This window comes from Oncorhynchus mykiss, chromosome 17 (assembly GCF_013265735.2).
Source record: "Oncorhynchus mykiss isolate Arlee chromosome 17, USDA_OmykA_1.1, whole genome shotgun sequence".
Taxonomy (NCBI): Eukaryota; Metazoa; Chordata; class Actinopteri; order Salmoniformes; family Salmonidae; genus Oncorhynchus; species Oncorhynchus mykiss.
The window spans coordinates 13,162,291-13,186,911 of NC_048581.1; the positions used below are offsets into that span (position 1 = coordinate 13,162,291).

A 24,621-nucleotide genomic window follows, 5' to 3' on the forward strand; every position below is an offset into this window, starting at 1 on the left:
CTACTACTGCTACTGTTACTACTACTACTGCTACTGCTGCTACTACTACTACCACTACTACTACTGCTACTACTACTACTACTGTTGCTACTACTACTACTGCTACTACTACTACTGCTACTACTACTGCTACTGTTACTACTACCTCTGCTACTGTTACTACTACTACTGTTACTACTCCTACTACTACTACTGCTACTACTGTTACTACTACCTCTGCTACTGTTACTACTACTACTGTTACTACTCCTACTACTACTACTGTTACTACTACTACTACTACTACTACTGTTACTACTACTACTACTGTTACTACTACTACTACTGTTACTACTACTACTGTTACTACTACTACTACTGTTACTACTACTACTACTGCTACTACTGTTACTACTACTACTGTTACTACTCCTACTACTACTACTACTCCTACTGCTACTGTTACTGCTACTACTGTTACTACTGCTACTACTACTACTGCTACTACTCCTACTGCTACTGTTACTGCTACTACTGTTACTACTACTACTCCTACTGCTACTGCTACTACTACTACTGCTACCGTTACTACTACTACTACTACTACTAATACTCCTACTGTTACCTCTACTACTCCTACTACTAGGTGGGTCGGAATATCACCCGGATCAAACTACTGGTCAGGAAGTTCTTCCAGACCCAGAGAAAGGAAGAGGAAGAGAGACCGTTCTTCTTGTATGTGGCGTTCCACGACACCCACCGCTGTGGCCATTCCCAGCCGCAGTACGGAGCATTCTGTGAGAAGTTTGGGAACGGCCAGAGTGGAATGGGGAGGATTCCAGATTGGAAGCCAGAATACTACACCCCAGACCAAGTCAAGGTAAGGATTTGGTGCTGGTTCTGTTGTACTCTGTTCTATGCTAATCTATTCTAAGACAGTATATCACTTTACACCTGCTATTTGAGAGTACTACCATTAATTATTTCATTGAATATAATATGTAATTTAACACTTACCCAGGTGCCCCACTTCGTCCCAGACACCCCTGTAGCGAGAGCTGATTTGGCTGCCCAGTACACTACAGTTAGCAGACTGGACCAGGGTAAGAGGAGGAAGAACACACACACACACACACACACATGAATAGAGAGAGGAACTCACACACACACACCGACATGAATAGAGAGAGGAACTCACACACACACACACACCGACATGAATAGAGAGAGGAACTCACACACACACAACGACATGAAGAGAGAGGAACTCACACACACACACACACAACGACCTGAAGAGAGAGAAACTCACACACACACACACACACCGATATGAAGAGAGAGGAACTCACACACACACAACGACATGAAGAGAGGAACACACACCGACACACACATGCAAGAACACACACACACACACCAACATGAATAAAGAGAGGAACAAACACACACACCGACACACACATGCAAGAACACACACACACACACCAACATGAATAAAGAGAGGAACAAACACACACACCGACACACACATGCAAGAACACACACACACACCAACATGAATAGAGAGAGGAACACACACCGACACACACATGCAAGAACACACACACACACCAACATGAATAGAGAGAGGAACACACACCGACACACACATGCAAGAACACACACACACACCAACATGAATAAAGAGAGGAACAAACACACACACCGACACACACATGCAAGAACACACACACACACCAACATGAATAGAGAGAGGAACAAACACACACACACACACACACACACACACACACACACACCAACATGAATAGAGAGAGGAACACACCAACATGAATAGAGAGAGGAACACACCAACATGAATAGAGAGAGGAACACACCAACATGAATAGAGAGAGGAACAAACACACACACCGACATGAATAGAGAGAGGAACACACCAACATGAATAGAGAGAGGAACACACCAACATGAATAGAGAGAGGAACAAACACACACACCGACATGAATAGAGAGAGGAACACACCAACATGAATAGAGAGAGGAACACACCAACATGAATAGAGAGAGGAACAAACACACACACCGACATGAATAGAGAGAGGAACACACCAACATGAATAGAGAGAGGAACACACCGACATGAATAGAGAGAGGAACACACCAACATGAATAGAGAGAGGAACACACCAACATGAATAGAGAGAGGAACACACCAACATGAATAGAGAGAGGAACACACCAACATGAATAGAGAGAGGAACACACCAACATGAATAGAGAGAGGAACACACACACATGAATAGAGAGAGGAACACACACACATGAATAGAGAGAGGAACACACACACATGAATAGAGAGAGGAACAAACACACACACCGACATGAATAGAGAGAGGAACACACCAACATGAATAGAGAGAGGAACACACACACATGAATAGAGAGAGGAACACACACACATGAATAGAGAGAGGAACACACACACATGAATAGAGAGAGGAACACACACACATGAATAGAGAGAGGAACACACACACATGAATAGAGAGAGGAACACACACACATGAATAGAGAGAGGAACACACACACATGAATAGAGAGAGGAACACACACACATGAATAGAGAGAGGAACACACACACATGAATAGAGAGAGGAACACACACACACACATGAATAGAGAGAGGAACACACACACATGCAAGAACACACACACACACACCAACATGAATAAAGAGAGGAACAAACACACACACCGACACACACATGCAAGAACACACACACACACACCAACATGAATAAAGAGAGGAACAAACACACACACCGACACACACATGCAAGAACACACACACACACCAACATGAATAGAGAGAGGAACACACACCGACACACACATGCAAGAACACACACACACACCAACATGAATAGAGAGAGGAACACACACCGACACACACATGCAAGAACACACACACACACCAACATGAATAAAGAGAGGAACAAACACACACACCGACACACACATGCAAGAACACACACACACACCAACATGAATAGAGAGAGGAACAAACACACACACACACACACACACACACACACACACACACACACCAACATGAATAGAGAGAGGAACACACCAACATGAATAGAGAGAGGAACACACCAACATGAATAGAGAGAGGAACACACCAACATGAATAGAGAGAGGAACAAACACACACACCGACATGAATAGAGAGAGGAACACACCAACATGAATAGAGAGAGGAACACACCAACATGAATAGAGAGAGGAACAAACACACACACCGACATGAATAGAGAGAGGAACACACCAACATGAATAGAGAGAGGAACACACCAACATGAATAGAGAGAGGAACAAACACACACACCGACATGAATAGAGAGAGGAACACACCAACATGAATAGAGAGAGGAACACACCGACATGAATAGAGAGAGGAACACACCAACATGAATAGAGAGAGGAACACACCAACATGAATAGAGAGAGGAACACACCAACATGAATAGAGAGAGGAACACACCAACATGAATAGAGAGAGGAACACACCAACATGAATAGAGAGAGGAACACACACACATGAATAGAGAGAGGAACACACACACATGAATAGAGAGAGGAACACACACACATGAATAGAGAGAGGAACAAACACACACACCGACATGAATAGAGAGAGGAACACACCAACATGAATAGAGAGAGGAACACACACACATGAATAGAGAGAGGAACACACACACATGAATAGAGAGAGGAACACACACACATGAATAGAGAGAGGAACACACACACATGAATAGAGAGAGGAACACACACACATGAATAGAGAGAGGAACACACACACATGAATAGAGAGAGGAACACACACACATGAATAGAGAGAGGAACACACACACATGAATAGAGAGAGGAACACACACACATGAATAGAGAGAGGAACACACACACACACATGAATAGAGAGAGGAACACACACACATGAATAGAGAGAGGAACACACACACACATGAATAGAGAGAGGAACACACACCAACATGAATAGAGAGAGGAACACACACACACACACACACATGAATAGAGAGAGGAACACACACACACACACACACATGAATAGAGAGAGGAACACACACACACACATGAATAGAGAGAGGAACACACACCAACATGAATAGAGAGAGGAACACACACACACACATGAATAGAGAGAGGAACACACCAACATGAATAGAGAGAGGAACACACACACATGAATAGAGAGAGGAACACACACCAACATGAATAGAGAGAGGAACACACACACATGAATAGAGAGAGGAACACACACACACATGAATAGAGAGAGGAACACACACACACATGAATAGAGAGAGGAACACACCAACATGAATAGAGAGAGGAACACACCAACATGAATAGAGAGAGGAACACACCAACATGAATAGAGAGAGGAACACACCAACATGAATAGAGAGAGGAACACACCAACATGAATAGAGAGAGGAACACACCAACATGAATAGAGAGAGGAACACACCAACATGAATAGAGAGAGGAACACACCAACATGAATAGAGAGAGGAACACACCAACATGAATAGAGAGAGGAACACACACCAACATGAATAGAGAGAGGAACACACCAACATGAATAGAGAGAGGAACACACACCAACATGAATAGAGAGAGGAACACACACCAACATGAATAGAGAGAGGAACACACCAACATGAATAGAGAGAGGAACACACCAACATGAATAGAGAGAGGAACACACCAACATGAATAGAGAGAGGAACACACACCAACATGAATAGAGAGAGGAACACACACCGACATGAATAGAGAGAGGAACACACACCAACATGAATAGAGAGAGGAACACACACCGACATGAATAGAGAGAGGAACACACACCAACATGAATAGAGAGAGGAACACACCAACATGAATAGAGAGAGGAACACACCAACATGAATAGAGAGAGGAACACACACCAACATGAATAGAGAGAGGAACACACACCAACATGAATAGAGAGAGGAACACACCAACATGAATAGAGAGAGGAACACACCAACATGAATAGAGAGAGGAACACACCAACATGAATAGAGAGAGGAACACACACCAACATGAATAGAGAGAGGAACACACACCAACATGAATAGAGAGAGGAACACACCAACATGAATAGAGAGAGGAACACACCAACATGAATAGAGAGAGGAACACACCAACATGAATAGAGAGAGGAACACACACCAACATGAATAGAGAGAGGAACACACACCAACATGAATAGAGAGAGGAACACACCAACATGAATAGAGAGAGGAACACACCAACATGAATAGAGAGAGGAACACACCAACATGAATAGAGAGAGGAACACACCAACATGAATAGAGAGAGGAACACACACCAACATGAATAGAGAGAGGAACACACACCAACATGAATAGAGAGAGGAACACACCAACATGAATAGAGAGAGGAACACACCAACATGAATAGAGAGAGGAACACACCAACATGAATAGAGAGAGGAACACACCAACATGAATAGAGAGAGGAACACACACCAACATGAATAGAGAGAGGAACACACACCAACATGAATAGAGAGAGGAACACACACCAACATGAATAGAGAGAGGAACACACCAACATGAATAGAGAGAGGAACACACACCAACATGAATAGAGAGAGGAACACACCAACATGAATAGAGAGAGGAACACACCAACATGAATAGAGAGAGGAACACACCAACATGAATAGAGAGAGGAACACACCAACATGAATAGAGAGAGGAACACACCAACATGAATAGAGAGAGGAACACACCAACATGAATAGAGAGAGGAACACACCAACATGAATAGAGAGAGGAACACACCAACATGAATAGAGAGAGGAACACACCAACATGAATAGAGAGAGGAACACACACCAACATGAATAGAGAGAGGAACACACACCAACATGAATAGAGAGAGGAACACACCAACATGAATAGAGAGAGGAACACACCAACATGAATAGAGAGAGGAACACACCAACATGAATAGAGAGAGGAACACACACCAACATGAATAGAGAGAGGAACACACACCAACATGAATAGAGAGAGGAACACACACCAACATGAATAGAGAGAGGAACACACACCAACATGAATAGAGAGAGGAACACACACCAACATGAATAGAGAGAGGAACACACCAACATGAATAGAGAGAGGAACACACCAACATGAATAGAGAGAGGAACACACACACACCAACATGAATAGAGAGAGGAACACACACCAACATGAATAGAGAGAGGAACACACCAACATGGATAGAGAGAGGAACACACACCAACATGAATAGAGAGAGGAACACACCAACATGGATAGAGAGAGGAACACACACCAACATGAATAGAGAGAGGAACACACCAACATGAATAGAGAGAGGAACACACACCAACATGAATAGAGAGAGGAACACACACCAACATGAATAGAGAGAGGAACACACACCAACATGAATAGAGAGAGGAACACACACCAACATGAATAGAGAGAGGAACACACCAACATGAATAGAGAGAGGAACACACCAACATGAATAGAGAGAGGAACACACCAACATGAATAGAGAGAGGAACACACACACACCAACATGAATAGAGAGAGGAACACACACCAACATGAATAGAGAGAGGAACACACCAACATGAATAGAGAGAGGAACACACACACACCAACATGAATAGAGAGAGGAACACACACCAACATGAATAGAGAGAGGAACACACCAACATGAATAGAGAGAGGAACACACCAACATGAATAGAGAGAGGAACACACACACACACACCAACATGAATAGAGAGAGGAACACACCAACATGAATAGAGAGAGGAACACACCAACATGAATAGAGAGAGGAACACACCAACATGGATAGAGAGAGGAACACACCAACATGAATAGAGAGAGGAACACACCAACATGAATAGAGAGAGGAACACACCAACATGAATAGAGAGAGGAACACACCAACATGGATAGAGAGAGGAACACACACCAACATGAATAGAGAGAGGAACACACCAACATGAATAGAGAGAGGAACACACACCAACATGAATAGAGAGAGGAACACACACCAACATGAATAGAGAGAGGAACACACACCAACATGAATAGAGAGAGGAACACACACCAACATGAATAGAGAGAGGAACACACCAACATGAATAGAGAGAGGAACACACCAACATGAATAGAGAGAGGAACACACACCAACATGAATAGAGAGAGGAACACACCAACATGAATAGAGAGAGGAACACACCAACATGAATAGAGAGAGGAACACACCAACATGAATAGAGAGAGGAACACACCAACATGAATAGAGAGAGGAACACTCACAGACGTGTATTTGAACTCTATTTATCACACAGCTAATACATGACTGGTGAACTTCTCCGCTGTAGGTATTAGTCTGATTCTACACCATGAATCCATCCACGGCCGTGTCCCAATACCCACACTAGCGTACTACATACTTAAACTGCATACTCATTTCTAGTAGAATTCACTCGTCTTTTCCCACCTCACGTGTTTGACAACAGCTGATAATCAGATAAATTGACGCGCTGCCAAAATGAACTAATGGCGGGAGGCAACGCAATCGCTCATCACATGACCCATTCAGAGTTCTGTTTTCTACATTTCACAAACTATACTGAACAAAAATATAAACGCAACAATTTGAAAGATTTTGTCTGAGTCACAGTTCATATAAGGAAACCAGTCGGTTGATATAAATTCATTAGGCCCTAATCTATGGATTTCACATGACTGGGAATACAGATATGCATCTGTTGGTCACATTACCTTTAAAAAAAATGGGCCTCAAGATCTCATCACGGTATCTCTGTGCATTCTAATTGCCAATCGATAAAATGCAATTGTGTTCGTTGTCCGTAGCTTATGCCTGCCCATACCATAACCCCACCACCACCATGGGGCACTCTGTTCACAACGTGTCCTCTCCTGTCTTCCATAGGTATTGGTCTGGTGCTGGCTGAGTTGAGGGAGGCTGGTTATGAGAATGACACCTTGGTGATCTACAGCTCCGATAACGGTATCCCTTTCCCCAACGGACGCACCAACCTGTACGGATCAGGCACCGCAGAACCCATGTTGGTGTCATCACCTGAACACAGGGAGAGATGGGGAGGGACCAGCCAGGCCTACGTCAGCCTACTGGGTGAGAGGGAGGGAGGGGGAGCAGGAGGGAGGGAGGGACCAGCAGGAGGGAGGGAGGGACCAGCAGGAGGGAGGGAGGGACCAGCAGGAGGGAGGGAGGGACCAGCCAGGCCTACGTCAGCCTACTGGGTGAGAGGGAGGGAGGGGGAGCAGGAGGGAGGGACCAGCCAGGCCTACGTCAGCCTACTGGGTGAGAGGGAGGGAAGGAGGGACCAGCCAGGCCTACATCAGCCTACTGGGTGAGAGGGAGGGAGGGGGAGCAGGAGGGACGGAGGGACCAGCCAGGCCTACATCAGCCTACTGGGTGAGAGGGAGGGAGGGAGGGAGGGAGGGAGGGAGGGAGGGAGGGAGGGAGGGAGGGAGGGAGGGAGGGGGAGCAGGAGAGATGGGAAGGGAGGGACCAGCCAGGCCTACGTCAGTCTACTGGAGGGAGGGATGAGAGAATGATGGTTGGAGGGAGGGAGAGAGAATGATGGTTGGAGGGAGGGATGAGAGAATGATGGTTGGAGGGAGGGAGAGAGAATGATGGTTGGAGGGAGGGATGAGAGAATGATGGTTGGAGGGAGGGATGAGAGAATGATGGTTGGAGGGAGGGATGAGAGAATGATGGTTGGAGGGAGTGATGAGAGAATGATGGTTGGAGGGAGGGATGAGAGAATGATGGTTGGAGGGAGGGATGAGATAATGATGGTTGGAGGGAGGGATGAGAGAATGATGGTTGGAGGGAGGGATGAGAGAATGATGGTTGGAGGGAGGGATGAGAGAATGATGGTTGGAGGGAGGGATGAGAGTGATGGTTGGAGGGAGGGAGAGAGAATGATGGTTGGAGGGAGGGATGAGAGAATGATGGTTGGAGGGAGGGAGAGAGAATGATGGTTGGAGGGAGGGATGAGAGAATGATGGTTGGAGGGAGGGAGAGAGAATGATGGTTGGAGGGAGGGAGAGAGAATGATGGTTGGAGGGAGGGAGAGAGAATGATGGTTGGAGGGAGGGAGAGAGAATGATGGTTGAAGGGATAGAGAGAGAATGATGTTGAAGGGATGGAGAGAGAATGATGGTTGGAGGGAGGGATGAGAGAATGATGATTGGAGGGAGGGAGAGAATGATGGTTGAAGGGATGGAGAGAGAATGATAGTTGGAGGGAGGGTTGGAGGGAGGGAGAGAGAATGATGGTTGGAGGGAGGGGGAGAGAGAAAATGATGGTTGGTGGGAGAGAGAGAATGATGGTTGGAGGGAGAGAGAGAATGATGGTTGGAGGGAGGGATGAGAGAATGATGGTTGGAGGGAGAGAGAGAATGATGGTGGAGGGAGGGAGAGAGAATGATGGTTGGAGGGAAAGAGAGCGAGAGAGGAAAAGGGAGGAGGGAAGAAGGTATTGGTGGATTGACTGATAATAGCTGGGGAGAATGAATTAATGGATGTGTTGATGTATTTCTTGATGCATGTGTAATACCACTGTTACCATTAGGGGGAGACATAACTACCCTTCTACTGTATATGTTAGGGAGATCACCTCAAGGAAAGGAGGAAGGAAGGATTTTAAAAGTAATTTAACCACTATGTTTAAATCTCAATTTGCCTTTCCACGATTCCTCACATCCTCTCTCCTCTTTCTCAAAGCCCATTGGTGGAGAAGTTCAGAGGGGGAAAACCTTGGCTGTTCTCCTCCAATGTGCTTTAAGGAGGCAAGGAAATTGGATGTAAGAAGTCACAGGAAGATAAATTGTGATAGAACCTAACCATCTCTCTCTCTACCTCCCTCCAGACATCACCCCCACCTTACTGGACTGGTTCTCCATCCCGTACCCCTCATACTGCCTCCCGGGCACCCCCACCACCCCTGTCAGCCTCACAGGCCGCTCCCTTCTCCCTGCCCTCGTCTCCGAACCCTCACCTGCTGCCTGGAAAACCGTCTATGCCAGGTAAAATCCTCACCCACCGCCTGGCACACCGTCTACGCCAGGTAAAACCCTCCCCCACCGCCTGGCACACCGTCTACGCCAGGTAAAACCCTCCCCCGCTGCCTGGCACACCGTCTACGCCAGGTAAAACCCTCCCCCGCTGCCTGGCACACCGTCTACGCCAGGTAAAACCCTCCCCCGCCGCCTGGCACACCGTCTACGCCAGGTACAAAGGAAGGAAGGAAGGCACGGTGTGTTAGATGTTGGTGTTATAACCAGTTAACCACTGAGACTATATATATAGGGTGGTTTCCCAGACACTGTGATTACACCTACTGTAGTCCTGGACTTAACAGCATGTTCCATGCTGATTCTCCGCTGAGAATGATTTTTAGTTCAGGACTAGTTAGAATCTGTGTCCGGGAAACTGGCCCATAGTGTGACTTTCTTTCTTTGTGTGTATTAGGTAACACTTTACATTACAGGGTCCTTATGACTGTTTAATTAGTATTGTAACTACTCATTACTACACTGTACTTTGGATTCTTGCTTTTTAAAAATGTTTTCTTTGTTCTTCTGCACTGTCTACGGCAGCCAGTCCCTCCATGAGGTGACCATGTACTACACTATCCGCTCCATCCACCAGGGGGCGTACCGCCTGCTCCACAACCTCCACTACCGCATGCCCTTCCCCATAGACCAGGACTTCTACGTCTCTCCCACCTTCCAGGACCTGCTGAACAACACCCTGACCGGACAGCCCACAGGCTGGTTCAAGACCCTGCAACAATACTACTACAGGTACTGGTATAATACTATTATATACCATATTATACACTATTATACTATATTATACACTATTATATTATACACTAGTATACTATATTATATTATACACTATTATATTATACACTATTATATTATACACTAGTATACTATATTATATTATACACTATTATATTATACACTATTATATTATACACTAGTATACTATATTATACACTACTATATTATACACTATTATATTATACACTAGTATACTATATTATATTATACACTATTATATTATACACTATTATATTATACACTAGTATACTATATTATACACTATTATATTATACACTAGTATACTATATTATACACTTATATTATACACTAGTATACTATATTTTACACTATTATATTAAATACTATTATACTATATTTTACACTAGTATATATCTGAATAACACCCTGACCAGGTGGCCCACAGGCAGGTTCAAGACCCTGCAACAATACTACTACAGGTACAATACTATTATTATATACTATATTATATTATACACTATTATATTATACAGTATTATACTATATTATACACTATATTATACACTATTATATTATACACTATATTATACACTATATTATACACTATTATATTATACACTAGTATACTATATTAAACACTTATATTATACACTAGTATACTATATTTTACACTATTATATTATATACTATTATACTATATTTTACACTAGTATATATCTGAATAACACCCTGGCCAGGCGGCCCACAGGCTGGTTCAAGACCCTGCAACAATACTACTACAGGTACTTTTTGAAGGAGATCCCTTTCTGTATCTGAGTTTAGAGAGGACAGATAGACATAGTGAGGGGTGTAGAAACCCCAGAGAACCCCCGTCGCTGCGGTGGCGTTTGTGGTTCGGAGTCAGGAGCTTAGACCGATACATCCAACACTATTATACTAGACTATAAACCGGGAACTTTGGGTCCTGGATGCTGATTGGCTGAAACAACTTTTCAGCCGTATGTACAGTGCATTCGGAAAAGTATTCAGACCCCTTGACTTTTTCCACATTTTGTTACGTTACAGCCTCGTTCTAAAATGGATTAAATAAATAAAAATCCTAAATCTACACACAGTACCCTGTAATGACAAAGTGAAAACAGGTTTTTAGACATGTTTGTAAATTTATTACAAATAAAAAACTGATACCTTACTTACATAATTATTCAGAACCTTTGCTATGAGACTCAAAATTGAGCTCCGGTCCTTTCTGTTTCCATTGATCATCCTTGAGATGTTTCTACAACTTGGATTTACCACAGGCGGACTCCAATCAATTGATTGGACATGATTTGGAAAGGCACACACCTGTCTATATAAGGTCCAACAGTTGACAGTGCATGTCATAGCAAAAACCAAGCCATGAGGTTGAAGGATTTGCCCGTAGAGTTTCAAGACAGGATTGTGTCGGGGCACAGGTCTGGGGAAGGGTACCAAAACATTTATGCAGCATTGATGGTCCCCAAGAACACAGTGGCCTCCATCATTATTAAATGGAAGAAGTTTAGAACCACCAAGACTCTTGCTAGAGCTGACCGCCCGGCCAAACTGAGCAATCGGGGAAAAGGGCCTAAGTCAGGGGGGTGACCAAGAACCCAATGGTCACTCTGACAGAGCTCCACAGTTCCTCTGCAGGATCTCTGCAGCTCCACCAATCAGGCCTTTATGAGTAAAGGGTCTGAATACTTATGTAAATGTATTATTTCAGTTATTTTATTCACAAACATTTCTAAAAACCTGTTTTTGCTTTATCATCATGGTATTGTGTGTAGATTGATGAGAGAAAAAAAACAACAATTTCATAAATTTTAGAACGAGGCTGTAACGTAACAAAATGTGGAAAAAGTCAAGGGGTCTGAATACTTTTCCGAATGCACTGTATATCAGACATTATAAACTGTGTGGTTCCAGCCCTGAATGCTGATTGGCTGACATCCGTGGTATATCAGACCGTACACCACGTGTATGACAAAACATGTATTTTTACTGTTCTAATTACGTGGGTAACCAGTTTATAATAGCAATAAGGCACCTCGGGGGTTTGCGGTATAGCCAATATACCATGGCTACGGGCTGTATCCGGGCACTCCATGTTGTGTCGTGCCTAAGAACAGCCCTTGGCCATGGTATATTGGCCATATACCACACCCCCTCGTGCCTTATTGCTTAAATATACCACGGTTGTGCAAAAATACTTGTTTACTTTTCTATTTATGTTGGTAACCAGTTTATAATAGCAATAAAGCACCTCAGGGGGGTTGAGGGACATGTCAATAGGGGGGGTTGAGGGACATGTCAATAGGGGGGGTTGAGGGACATGTCAATAGACCACACACCTTTGGGCCTTTAGTATTTGCTTAATTATTCTCTTATGTAGCGGTATAAGAACAGTAGTACCATCTTCATTACCATAGAAATGAAACCATACAATATAAACACTATACAATATAAAACTATACAATATAAAGCATAGGAGTCTATAAACAATATAAACACTATACAATATAAACACTATACAATATAAACACTATACAATATAAACACTATACAATATAAACACTATACAATATAAACACTATACAATATAAAGCATAGGATTCTATATACAATATAAAACTATACAATATAAAGCATAGGATTATATATACAATATAAACACTATACAATATAAAATAAATGGTTCTATATCTATGATACTACTATTACCATAGAAATATAATTAATAGAATGGGCTTGGAACCTCTAACCCTGGAAATTCATTCTATTTCTATGACTACGACAGGGACCGCTGGGAGCTTTTTGACTTGCGGTCGGACCCAGAGGAGGCTGTGAACCTGGCTGGGGACCCGGCTCTCGCCCCGGTCCTGGAGAGCCTCAGAGACAGGTTAGTATTACTGTTCTATAGGGATATTATGGATCGATTAGTGTATCATCGATATGGATATTATGGAGGGTTGCAAAATTCCCAGAAATCCGGTTTGGAAGATTCCCAGAACCAGGATGGAATCAGCAAGAAATATGGAATTCTTCAAACACAAACTTGGGAATTTCGAGAAAGCCAAACCATTTCCCCCTTGGGGGTATTTCTTATGTTATGTGTTATGTTAATTATTTCCTAATGTAATGTTGCCAGGCTGCTGAAGTGGCAGTGGACCACTGGGGATCCGTGGGTCTGTGGACCAGACGCTGTGCTGGAGGACAAACTGGAACCACACTGTCGACCGCTCTACAACGGACTCTGACCGCAACTAGACCACAACTGGACTGTGATTGATTGTGGATCCAATCATATTTATTTTATAAAGCCCTTTTAACATCAGCAGTAGTCACAGTGTGCTTCATAGTTAGCCGGCCGGAACCTCCACAGAGCAATCAATGCAGAAGACGAATCACAGTGGCCAGGAACATCTCCCTAGAAAGAAGGACTCTAGGAAGTAAGATGGACAGGAATCTGGCTCCGACGATGACTCATCCTTTTCTGGCTGTACCAGGTAGAGGTTAAGAGTACATGTGGCCATTAAGAGTACATGTGGCCATTAAAGTGGTACTTGGGGATTTTGTGCAGCCACAACTGTCTTTATTTTAATGTGAGTTATAACCCATGAGTTATGACTATAGGGCCAGGAGTTTTGACCAGAAACCACCTCGTGACCTGTACAGGAAGAACTATGGGTTGTGATTAAGACCATCGATGGCTGAAAAACAAAACAAATGTGGTATAGCTTCAGTGCAAATGTTCTGGACTTCATACAATGTATGTTTTGTATGATGTCAGTTTAACATCTAGATGTCGTTGGGATTTGATTTATGTTCTGTATGATGTCAGTTTAACATCTAGATGTCGTTGGGATTTGATTTATGTTCTGTATGATGTCAGTTTAACATCTAGATGTCGTTGGGATTTGATGTATGTTTTGTATGATGTCAGTTTAACATCTAGATGTCGTTGGGATTTGATTTATTTTGTCAAATAAAGTATTTTGTTGCTTCTCCTGTTTGTTCTTTATTTCATAATGTCATCTGTATTTAAGTTCTTAAAAGCTGATATCGTTATATGAACTAGTTGGAGCATCACGGTTTAAAGTCTCTCTCTCTTTGGTATCAAACCTATATTTGGGGATGGGGGATGAACAGAAAAGTAAGAAGGAAACAGAAATGTTCTGTTTTATTTACAGACCTTTTCATTCCAAGCTTGTGTTAATTATTTCTGATGATGAAAACGCATGTGTGACAGGCGACGTGGGCCTAACAGTGCACTGAAAACATATTTTATAGCCCAAGAGTAAAATCTAGGATTGTTTTTAGGCTATATTATATCATCAGCCTGTTGCATGTGGATCACACAAGTCGGCTACCATCAGATACGGCTGAATCACAAGAACCACAGACGATTTGATTCGTTTTAAATCAGACTACTCAGTTCCATTCGCGTTATTTGGTCAGATTATTGATGATCTGCTCTCCGATATTGGAGATGGCCTTTGATCAGCACTTTTAAGTTAACTTAAAAAATATATTTGTTTTAAGTTTAATGGAGCCTATGCGTAATTATTATATTCCCATTTGGTCATGTATGGACGACAAGGTGGTATTTGGTATTTAATTAGGATCCCCATTAGCGGTTGCGATAGCATCAGCTACTCTTCCTGGGGTCCACACAAACCATGACATAATACAGAACAGTAATAGACAAGGACAGAACATCACATTTTTTAAAAAAATGGCACATGTAGCCTACATATCAATACATACTGTACACCCAAACTATCAAATAGGGGAGAGGCGTTGTGCCTTGTGGTGTTGCTTTATCTGTCTTTTTGAAACCAGGTTTGCTGTTCATTTAAGCAATAAGAGACGGGAGTTCCATTCAATAATGACTATATAATACTGTACGCTTTCTTGAATTTGTTCTGGATTTGGGGACTGTAAAACAAAAGACCCCTGGTGACATGTCTAGTGGGTTAAGTGCGTGTGTCAGAGCTGTGTGTAAATTGAGCCCTCTGATTACAATGAAGAGCAAGACGTGCCGCTCTGTTCTGGGCCAGCTGCAGCTTGACCACACGACTGGGCAATAATCAAGAGAAGACTAAACTAGAGCCCACACTTGCTTTTTGACGTGAGGTGTCATAAAAGCAGATGATTATTTATTACGGACAGACCTCTCCCCATCTGTACAACCGTTGAATATTTATGTTTTGACCATGACAGTTTAGACTCTAAAGGTAACACCAAGTCATTTAGTCTCAACTTGTTCAGCAGCCACACCATTCATTGGTTATATAGGCTGTTATCTAAAAATGGGGATCTTATTTACACTGTTGTGGAGGTACGGGGTTCTACAGAAGGATAAACTAACAACTGAAAACGTGTGCTTTTTAGGATAGCCTATAATTTACGAGCACTTGAACACATTTCCTAATCCATTCAGTGGGCTGTCTCTCTCTCCTCTCTCTCTATCCCATTTCTGTAAAGTTAAAGCATCTGAAGCTGGACCATTTATGACGAAATTCCAGTCATATGCCAATAAACGTAATTTACTTTCTAGTTTTCAAGAAACAGATGAGGATCGGTGTGATGTCACTATGTCAACCTCCCCAAACACAGGGGTAAAGAGAAAACGCATAAATCCGGATTGGATTGTTCATCTGCGTGCGTAAAGATGAATCATTCAATCTTTCTGATCCAATTGACAGGTCACGATCGTGCCGCGCGCCTATATAAAACGGTCACAACATTCGAGAACACCCAACCAACGGAAGAACCCGCCAACAAGAACGTCCGTTGATATTGGTAACCTAGGCTACAGCTCACCAGAGAAGAAGACAAGAACAGAAGAACCAAAAACATCCCGAAGACAACCGAACCAACCAACCGAACCGAACCAACCGTCAAACCAACAGTCCATTCAGCTGCGTAAAAAAGGCGTCACGAGATGGAGAGGTCTGTTAGATTCGCCGTGGTGTGCGTCTGTATCTCCATGCTTATCTCGTGCCACCCTATCGAGGCGTGGTACAAGCAGTCCACCGGACCGAGCTACCACTCGGTCGGCCGAGCCTCGGGTCTGCTGTCCGGGATCCGGAGGTCCCCGTACATCCGGAGGTCTGAGTCAGAAGAAACGGTGATGGACAGCGGGGAGAACACCGGCACCGAGAACAACTTGGTGACTGACGGTAACCGACAGACCCCCGTACTCAAAAACATGGTAAGTGTGATTTGGGAGGTAAAATCGTTGAATTAAAGTCTAAGGTAGATGGTACCCAAAGAGAGGCCCAATTAGTTCGATATGTGGTAAAATACAGTACATTTCTTCTGAGATTCTACCTGCACCCAAATGAATGAATTGAATTGATTACCATTATAACAATGGCCAAATTTGACAATGTATTTTTGGGGGGCAAAGTGCCGTAGTCCACATTTAAAAGTTGAAACATCTTTTAAACGTGAGATTATATAAATTGGAATCGACTAGGAAGTAGCGCGCCAGACATCAGACCACTGCGTAAAAGGCGCTGTCCTTCAGCACCAAAGAGACGCGCAATTTGCCTACTGTCAGAGAAATTAAAACGTTTTAGCAGTCTTTATACCCGATAAAATACATTGTAGACTATAGGCTAGACCTACTTGAATAATAGCCTATAAATAGTAACCTGAATGTGACAAAAACGGAACTAAAACCAACCTTTGACAAGACAAAATTTCTCAGTAGTCGGTCTATATTTCAATGTGACAATAAGTACAAATCATTTTCATTTCTTGAAAATTTGTATCCATTTCTATTTTTCTACATTTCAGCACATTTCCCCCAAACAGGTCTACTTTAATGTGCCACAATTAATGACTGAACATCATTTAACTCGCCGTTTCTCTCTCAGGCTATCTGTGTGACAGACATCTCTCCCAACCTGAAGAGCTGCGAGCTGCTGCGGGACGGGACGAGTACGTTCCAGTGCAAGGCTGACGTGTTCCTCTCCCTCGACTCGCTGGACTGCCTGGCCGCGTGAGACCCAACAAATCTCCCGCCGGCGCCAACAACAACAGTTGACTTTCCGCGAGGTAGACGGGCGAGAACGCAGGCAGCGTGAGAGAAAAAGGACCGGTGATCGATGATGACATTGAATGTTTTCTCATCATTTATATATCAAAAAACGGATGTGAATAATGTTTGTTTAATACTAGCGGTGTAAAACAAAACAAAAAAAAGACAAAAGACAAAACGAAAAACCCAAAGTGCAATGTGTGTGAGAGGAAGTTGTTACTAGGCTACAAAGCTATCTTTTGTCACCCCCCTATATTCCTATGCCGACCCTCACCCAGACCCTCCCTTGTAGGTTACCTGCGTTGCCTAATGTAGGCTATTATTACACGTTCATAAATCGTTGCCTGCTGAGCAGAACCTGTCCAAGTACTTTTATTTATTTTATTAAAATGAACAAATATTGCTAATTGGATTGGTGTACATGTTGTATTTATGCTTGACTGATAGTAGCCCAGGCTACATATTCATTGTGGAAACAAATGAAGATGTTCTTTTGTGCAGTAGGACCTAGCCTATTTTCGAAGCCTCAGCAACACAAATCACTTATATGTAAGTATTTTCATCCAGACAATGGTTTTCACTGAAACACATTTTTCTGCAGTCAGTTGCACTACATAGCCTATTCTAAACTGGGTAGTTAGAGCCCTGAATGCTGATTGGCTGAAAGCCATGGTATATCAGACCATATACCATGAGTATGACAAAAAAGTACTGTTCTAATTACGTTGGTAACAAAGTTTATAACAGCAATAAGGCACCTCAGGGGTTTGTGGTATATGGCCAATATACCACGGCTAAGGGCTTTATCAAGGCACTCCGCTGTGTGTCGTACTTAAGAACAGCCCTTAGCCGTGGTATATTGCATATATACCACACCACCCTCAGGCCTTATTACTTAAATCTGCTTTGTTTTACTTCCTAAAAACGACGACACGGCCAGTAAACAAACGACTCCGAAACATTCAAATAATTATTTCATCGGCATAGCCAATTAATCTGAAGACACCAAGTTATTTCACAAGATCGACTGAATTATAATCCAATTCTGTGTCCAAATCTCAACCCAAAAACTCAAGATTAAAATGTTATTAGATGACAGAAGCATATTAAACAGAATTTAAATACTACAAGGCGTACATAAAAATATACTTTTTTTTACCCCCCAAGACCCCATAAACGGGCACAATTAGGAATGATTCACATAAATACATAATGGTAAGATTTTATTTCTCAAATGCTTAGACAATAGTTTGATAGCAATAGTCTTCCAACAGATACTTGTCTGTTGAGCAACTTAGACAAAAATCCCCAAATGAATGACAGAATAAAACATGTAAATTAAGAAAAAAGAGGAGAGAGAGAAAAAGGAAGAGGTGTTTGAGAGAGGGAGAGAGAGAGAGAGGGAGGGAAAGGAGAGCAGGACACAAGAGTGATGAGATTTACTGCAGTTAAATAAAGCCAGTTGTTTTCTGTGATCTCTGTCCCATTAAGGAGTGATAGGCATTGATGGATGGAAGGAAAATGCACGTAGTCTGTATGCATGAGTGAACCCCTTAACACACACACAGTATGGATGAGTGAACCCCTTACCTCACACACACAGTCTGTATGGATGAGGGACCCATAACTCCACACCTCCACATCAGTACCACACTGCCCGCGCATCTAATGGACAAACGGTAAATCCTCCTGCCTGCCTGCCCCCACACACACTAAGACATGCACTAAGCTGAGTGAGCATTTAGCTGGATGACAGTAACCGAGCAACCAAAGCTGAGAGGAAGCCTATCATTACCGTCTACAGGGTCCCTCCAATGAGCTCTGGTACGAATAAGAAATATAACAAGTATGTTAAGAATTAAAATGTTGATGTTGTATTATTCATATTCTGATTAGGGTTGCATAACAACAACAATAACACAAATAAATATGTACCATAGTCCATGATTGTTCACAAAAACAAGGAGAGGGAAGTGAAATGTTTCCCCAAAGGACCTCGTCCTCGTTCCAGGAAGAGAAATGTTTCCCCAATGGACCTCCTCCTCGTTCCAGGAAGTGAAATGTTCTCCAATGGACCTCGTCCTCGTTCCAGGAAGAGAAATGTTCTCCAATGGACCTCGTCCTCGTTCCAGGAAGAGAAATGTTCTCCAATGGACCTCGTCCTCGTTCCAGGAAGAGAAATGTTCTCCAATGGACCTCGTCCTCGTTCCAGGAAGAGAAATGTTCTCCAATGGACCTCGTCCTCGTTCCAGGAAGAGAAATGTTCTCCAATGGACCTCCTCCTCGTTCCAGGAAGAGAAATGCTCTCCAATGGACCTCGTCCTCGTTCCAGGAAGTGAAATGTTCTCCAATGGACCTCCTCCTCGTTCCGTGAAGTCATGTAAACAGTTCCTGAGGAACTGAACCGAGGGGTCTTTCATTATGAAGTCGACTTCAACACGCTTTTCTTCCAGAACCAGAAAACGGAGTAGGGTGACGGAGCCCCTAGTCACTGATCTTGGGTCAGTTTTCCATTATCCCCACTAACGGTTAAAGGGGAAATCAGCAGTTGATCTTGGGTCAGTTTTCCATTATCCCCACTAACGGTTAAAGGGGAAATCAGCAGTTGAAACGATAACAAACCGTCTCCCCGCCCGTTTTGGTAAACAGCTGAGGGACGAGGCTGGAGAATTGTAACCTCTCTCAAACGCATAGCTAGAGCTATGGATGCAAAGACTGTCAATCCATGATATCAACATTCTAGTTTTAACCACGTTGAGGCTATTTGTTCACATTTACGTTGTTTACAAACGGAGTAAAACAAGCTTATATTTTGAATGAAGCTCATGAGGCATTTATAAGTTACATTCAAGAATCAATGGGCCAGTTGCTAAGTCCAAAAATGGACGTAGCAACAGCTGATTGACCCTTTAAGGTTATGATTTGGTGAGGGGAAGCTGAGTCTAGCTCTGTACCGAGGGAAACTTCACCCCAGAGTCCAGAAGCCAACCAGCACCATCGGAACTGTTAGAACTCATAGGAACTCTTAGAACCAATCAAAGCAGAGAGACGGCCTCTAGGTTCTCTTTGATGATGGTGTCCATGACGACCTGGAAGACAATCTGTACGTTGGAGGTGTCCGTTGCCGTGGTGAAGTGGTGGTAGATGAGTTTGCTGGGCGTGGCGTTGAGAGACACAAACATTCCGGCAATGTACCGGGCCGCAGCGTCAACGTCACAGTCTGCACCTGAGGAGGGAGAGAGGGAGAGGGGGAGAGCGAGAGAGAGAGAGGGAAGAGGGGGAGATGGAAAGAAAGAGGGTTTAAGGCAATACCGTTTTCAGAGTTAGTTTCATATCTTGATAAGATGTTGTATTATCATGATGGCTTCATCTGATCTCAAGCCTGTATATTGTTATTTTATCAATGACAAGGAAGGCCATTTTATGTCCAACACCAATGAATTGCAATGGCATTAACAGTCTGGTCACATATGTTTTACCTATTGCGTGTGGTGCACGTGTCGTGTGTGTGTGTGTGTGTGTGTGTATTATGGTGTGGTCAGTGTGACTGACCTTTGAACTGCGGCACATACAGCCGCAGATGCCGCCCCGAATGTAAAACCTTCTCTTGAAAAAGATCGATCTTGTTCATAAATAAGATCTGCAATAAATAAACAAATACATTAATAAATACAAAATATCCGACATCCCTGGTCGGCAATTATACACAAATACATAAAGTGGTAAACAAACATACAGATGAACAACAGGGAGGATGTTCAATCAACGTTCAAACAACGTTCAAACAACGTTCAATCAATGTTCAATCAACGTTCAATCAACGTTCAAACAACGTTCAAACAACGTTCAATCAACGTTCAAACAACGTTCAATCAACGTTCAATCAATGTTCAATCAACGTTCAATCAACGTTCAATCAACGTTCAATCAACGTTCAATAAATATTCAAACAATAATAATATTGTGGTTACTGGTGACAAACCATTTACTGTAAATACCACTTCCATGTGATACGGATATAACTGCAGAATTATACTGCTCATCAATCAACCGTAAATGCCAGTTGATGATTGGTCAAATCTGTACATGTGATCGGGAGAGCGATCACTGGCGAATTCAGATCAATTACCTAGTGAAGCCTTGGCTACAGGAGGATTGATTGAGCTAGCTGTCGCAAGTATTGTGGGGTGAGTCAACACACTGTCCCTCCACTGACTGTCCCTTTCACAGTACACAACACTGACTCAGTGGCTTGCATCCCAAATGGCGTGCTATTCCCTATATAGTGGACTACTGACATTTGGGACGCATCTTAGTTCACTGTAGTGGTTCACTAGTGGACCAATTAAAAGTCTATGAGGAGTTCTCATTCTACCTGGCTTTGGTTCATTTGGTTAAAAGAACAACAACTGGCTAGATAATGATGGATGGACTGAATTGAATGAAGAGAATAATGAGAGTGTGTGTGTGTGTGTGTGTGTGAGAATGTGGTGTGTAATTAACACAGTGGAACAGTGGGTGGAGGGTTATAGGTTAGCAGACTCACAGACACGCCCTGATAGATTAATTACTCGGTCTCACACACGTACGCATGCACACACCACCACACCAAGTGGGCATGAAAAACACACTAAAGGAGGTCCCATTAAACAAGCTCGTTACACTGTCCTTCATTTGATGAGGGCGGGTGCGTGTGTTGGTGTGTGTGTGTGTGTGTGTGTGGGTGGGCTGGAAGCAAGCAGAATGCACATCTAAATTACTGTTCGCTGTTTAATTACGAGTGACAAGGGACCTATTAGAACAAAGGCTGTGGTCGGTCGTGTGTGTGTGTGTGTGTGTGTGTGTGTGTGTAGGTGTGTGGTTAGATATTGCAGAGGCATGTCCACTCAGGAGCCACGAGTGACATAAATGACAAGTGAGAAAGAGAGAGAACGAGAAAGACTTCCTTCATGTTTGCTTCACTCATCCGTTCCCACTCTGTCCTCCCCATGGACTCTCTATGCGTAACAGTGAGTGTGTAGTGTGTGTAGCGTGTGTGTGTAGCGTGTGTGTGTGTGTGTGTAGCGTGTGTAGTGTGTGTGTGTAGTGTGTGTAGCGTGTGTGTGTGTAGTGTGTGTAGCGTGTGTAGCGTGTGTGTGTGTGTGTGTAGCGTGTGTATGTGTGTGTGTGTGTGTGTATAGTGTGTGTGTGTGTAGCGTGTGTGTGTGTGTGTGTGTAGCGTGTGTGTGTGGCGTGTGTGTGTGTGTAGCGTGTGTGTGCGTGTGTGTAGCGTGTGTGTGTGTGTGTAGCGTGTGTGTGTGTAGCGTGTGTGTGTGTGTGTGTAGCGTCTTCTCCATCCTGTCCATTAGCAAAAGGACAACTAGAGGACAACCATGTCAACCAAACCCTGTTTAGACTTGGCCAAGTAGCTGTAACTATCAATGGAAGAGTTTCTGTACGGATGGGACTTTTCTAGCCATAATAAAAATTAAATAAATCATGGCAAAATCTGTGCACTACAACATTTGAAAAGATAAATAAATGAACTTTGCATGCTAGGCTAGTTTGGCATATTTTCTTCACGCCCAGCCTGCTGGTCACATGATCTCTTACCAAACACCATTCTGTCAGACGTCTGACATCATTGACAGTCCATCTGTTCTCTCTCATTCACTCCTGTATTCTAATTACAGCGTGTACAAGGTTGTTTACAAGCGCAAAAAAACCTTTGCTTTTCGTTTGAATTAGGCTTTAGACTAGGGCCATACCACTGAGGTACCCCGTTATAGAGACTGTCTGTTACCACTGAGGTACCCCGTTATAGAGACTGTCTGTTACCACTGAGGTACCCCGGTATAGAGACTGTCTGTTACCACTGAGGTACCTCGTTATAGAGACTGTCTGTTACCACTGAGGTACCCCGGTATAGAGACTGTCTGTTACCACTGAGGTACCCCGTTATAGAGACTGTCTGTTACCACTGAGGTACCCCGGTATAGAGACTGTCTGTTACCACTGAGGAACCCCGTTATAGAGACTGTCTGTTACCACTGAGGTACCTCGTTATAGAGACTGTCTGTTACCACTGAGGTACCCCGTTATAGAGACTGTCTGTTACCAATGAGGTACCCCGTTATAGAGACTGTCTGTTACCAATGAGGTACCCCGTTATAGAGACTGTCTGCTCCCACTGAGGTCCTACAGTATAGAGACTGTCTGTTCCCACTGAGGTCTTACAGTATAGAGACTGTCTCTTACCACTGAGGTCCTACAGTATCTAGACTCTCTCTTACCATTGAGGTCCTAGGGTATCTAGACTGTCTGTTACCACTGAGGTCCTACAGTATCTAGACTCTCTCTTACCATTGAGGTACTACAGTATAGAGACGGTCTCTTACCATTGAGGTCCTAGGGTATCTAGACTGTCTCTTACCACTGAGGTCCTACAGTATCTAGACTCTCTCTTACCATTGAGGTACTACAGTATAGAGACGGTCTCTTACCATTGAGGTCCTACAGTATAGAGACTGTGTTACCATTGAGGTACTACAGTATAGAGACGGTCTCTTACCATTGA

At 43.2% G+C, this 24,621-nt stretch overlaps 3 protein-coding genes across 5 annotated transcripts in view; 2 read left to right on the forward strand and 1 right to left on the reverse strand.

Moving 5' to 3' along the window:
• The window catches only part of LOC110485486 (N-sulphoglucosamine sulphohydrolase), a 16,816-nt gene extending 1,796 nt beyond the window's left edge, over positions 1-15,020 (forward strand). The window contains exons 5-11 of the mRNA XM_036948067.1: positions 626-859; positions 1,001-1,082; positions 8,080-8,283; positions 10,048-10,204; positions 10,778-10,984; positions 13,812-13,913; positions 14,163-15,020. Of these exons, the coding sequence (XP_036803962.1) occupies positions 626-859; positions 1,001-1,082; positions 8,080-8,283; positions 10,048-10,204; positions 10,778-10,984; positions 13,812-13,913; positions 14,163-14,271 (1,095 nt within the window). The 3' untranslated portion in view covers positions 14,272-15,020. The remainder of the gene's footprint in view (positions 1-625; positions 860-1,000; positions 1,083-8,079; positions 8,284-10,047; positions 10,205-10,777; positions 10,985-13,811; positions 13,914-14,162) is intronic.
• A 1,680-nt stretch (positions 15,021-16,700) lies between these two features.
• Positions 16,701-18,472, forward strand: LOC110485487 (neuropeptide B-like). Its single transcript, XM_021556567.2, has 2 exons — positions 16,701-17,231; positions 17,902-18,472. Exons 1-2 carry the CDS (start codon positions 16,962-16,964, stop codon positions 18,028-18,030), a joined length of 399 nt encoding a protein of 132 aa, XP_021412242.2. The 5' UTR covers positions 16,701-16,961; the 3' UTR covers positions 18,031-18,472.
• Positions 18,473-19,261: 789 nt separating this feature from the next.
• The window catches only part of LOC110485485 (guanine nucleotide-binding protein G(o) subunit alpha), a 39,345-nt gene continuing 33,985 nt past the window's right edge, over positions 19,262-24,621 (reverse strand). For 2 of the 3 annotated variants that reach the window (XM_036948112.1, XM_036948111.1), the window contains 2 exons: positions 21,618-21,705; positions 19,262-21,291 (listed from right to left, as the gene is read on the reverse strand). In XM_036948112.1, the coding sequence (XP_036804007.1) occupies positions 21,101-21,291; positions 21,618-21,705 (279 nt within the window). In that variant the 3' untranslated portion in view covers positions 19,262-21,100. The remainder of the gene's footprint in view (positions 21,292-21,617; positions 21,706-24,621) is intronic. The other variant, XR_005036663.1, reaches the window with a different exon arrangement.

Excerpts from the sequence above, each read along its gene's own strand:
- LOC110485487 (XM_021556567.2), top strand. The coding sequence starts at position 16,962 with ATGGAGAGGTCTGTTAGATTCGCCGTGGTGTGCGTCTGTATCTCCATG. Across the intron at positions 17,232-17,901 it reads CCCCCGTACTCAAAAACATG|GCTATCTGTGTGACAGACAT; the intron begins GTAAGTGTGATT and ends TTTCTCTCTCAG.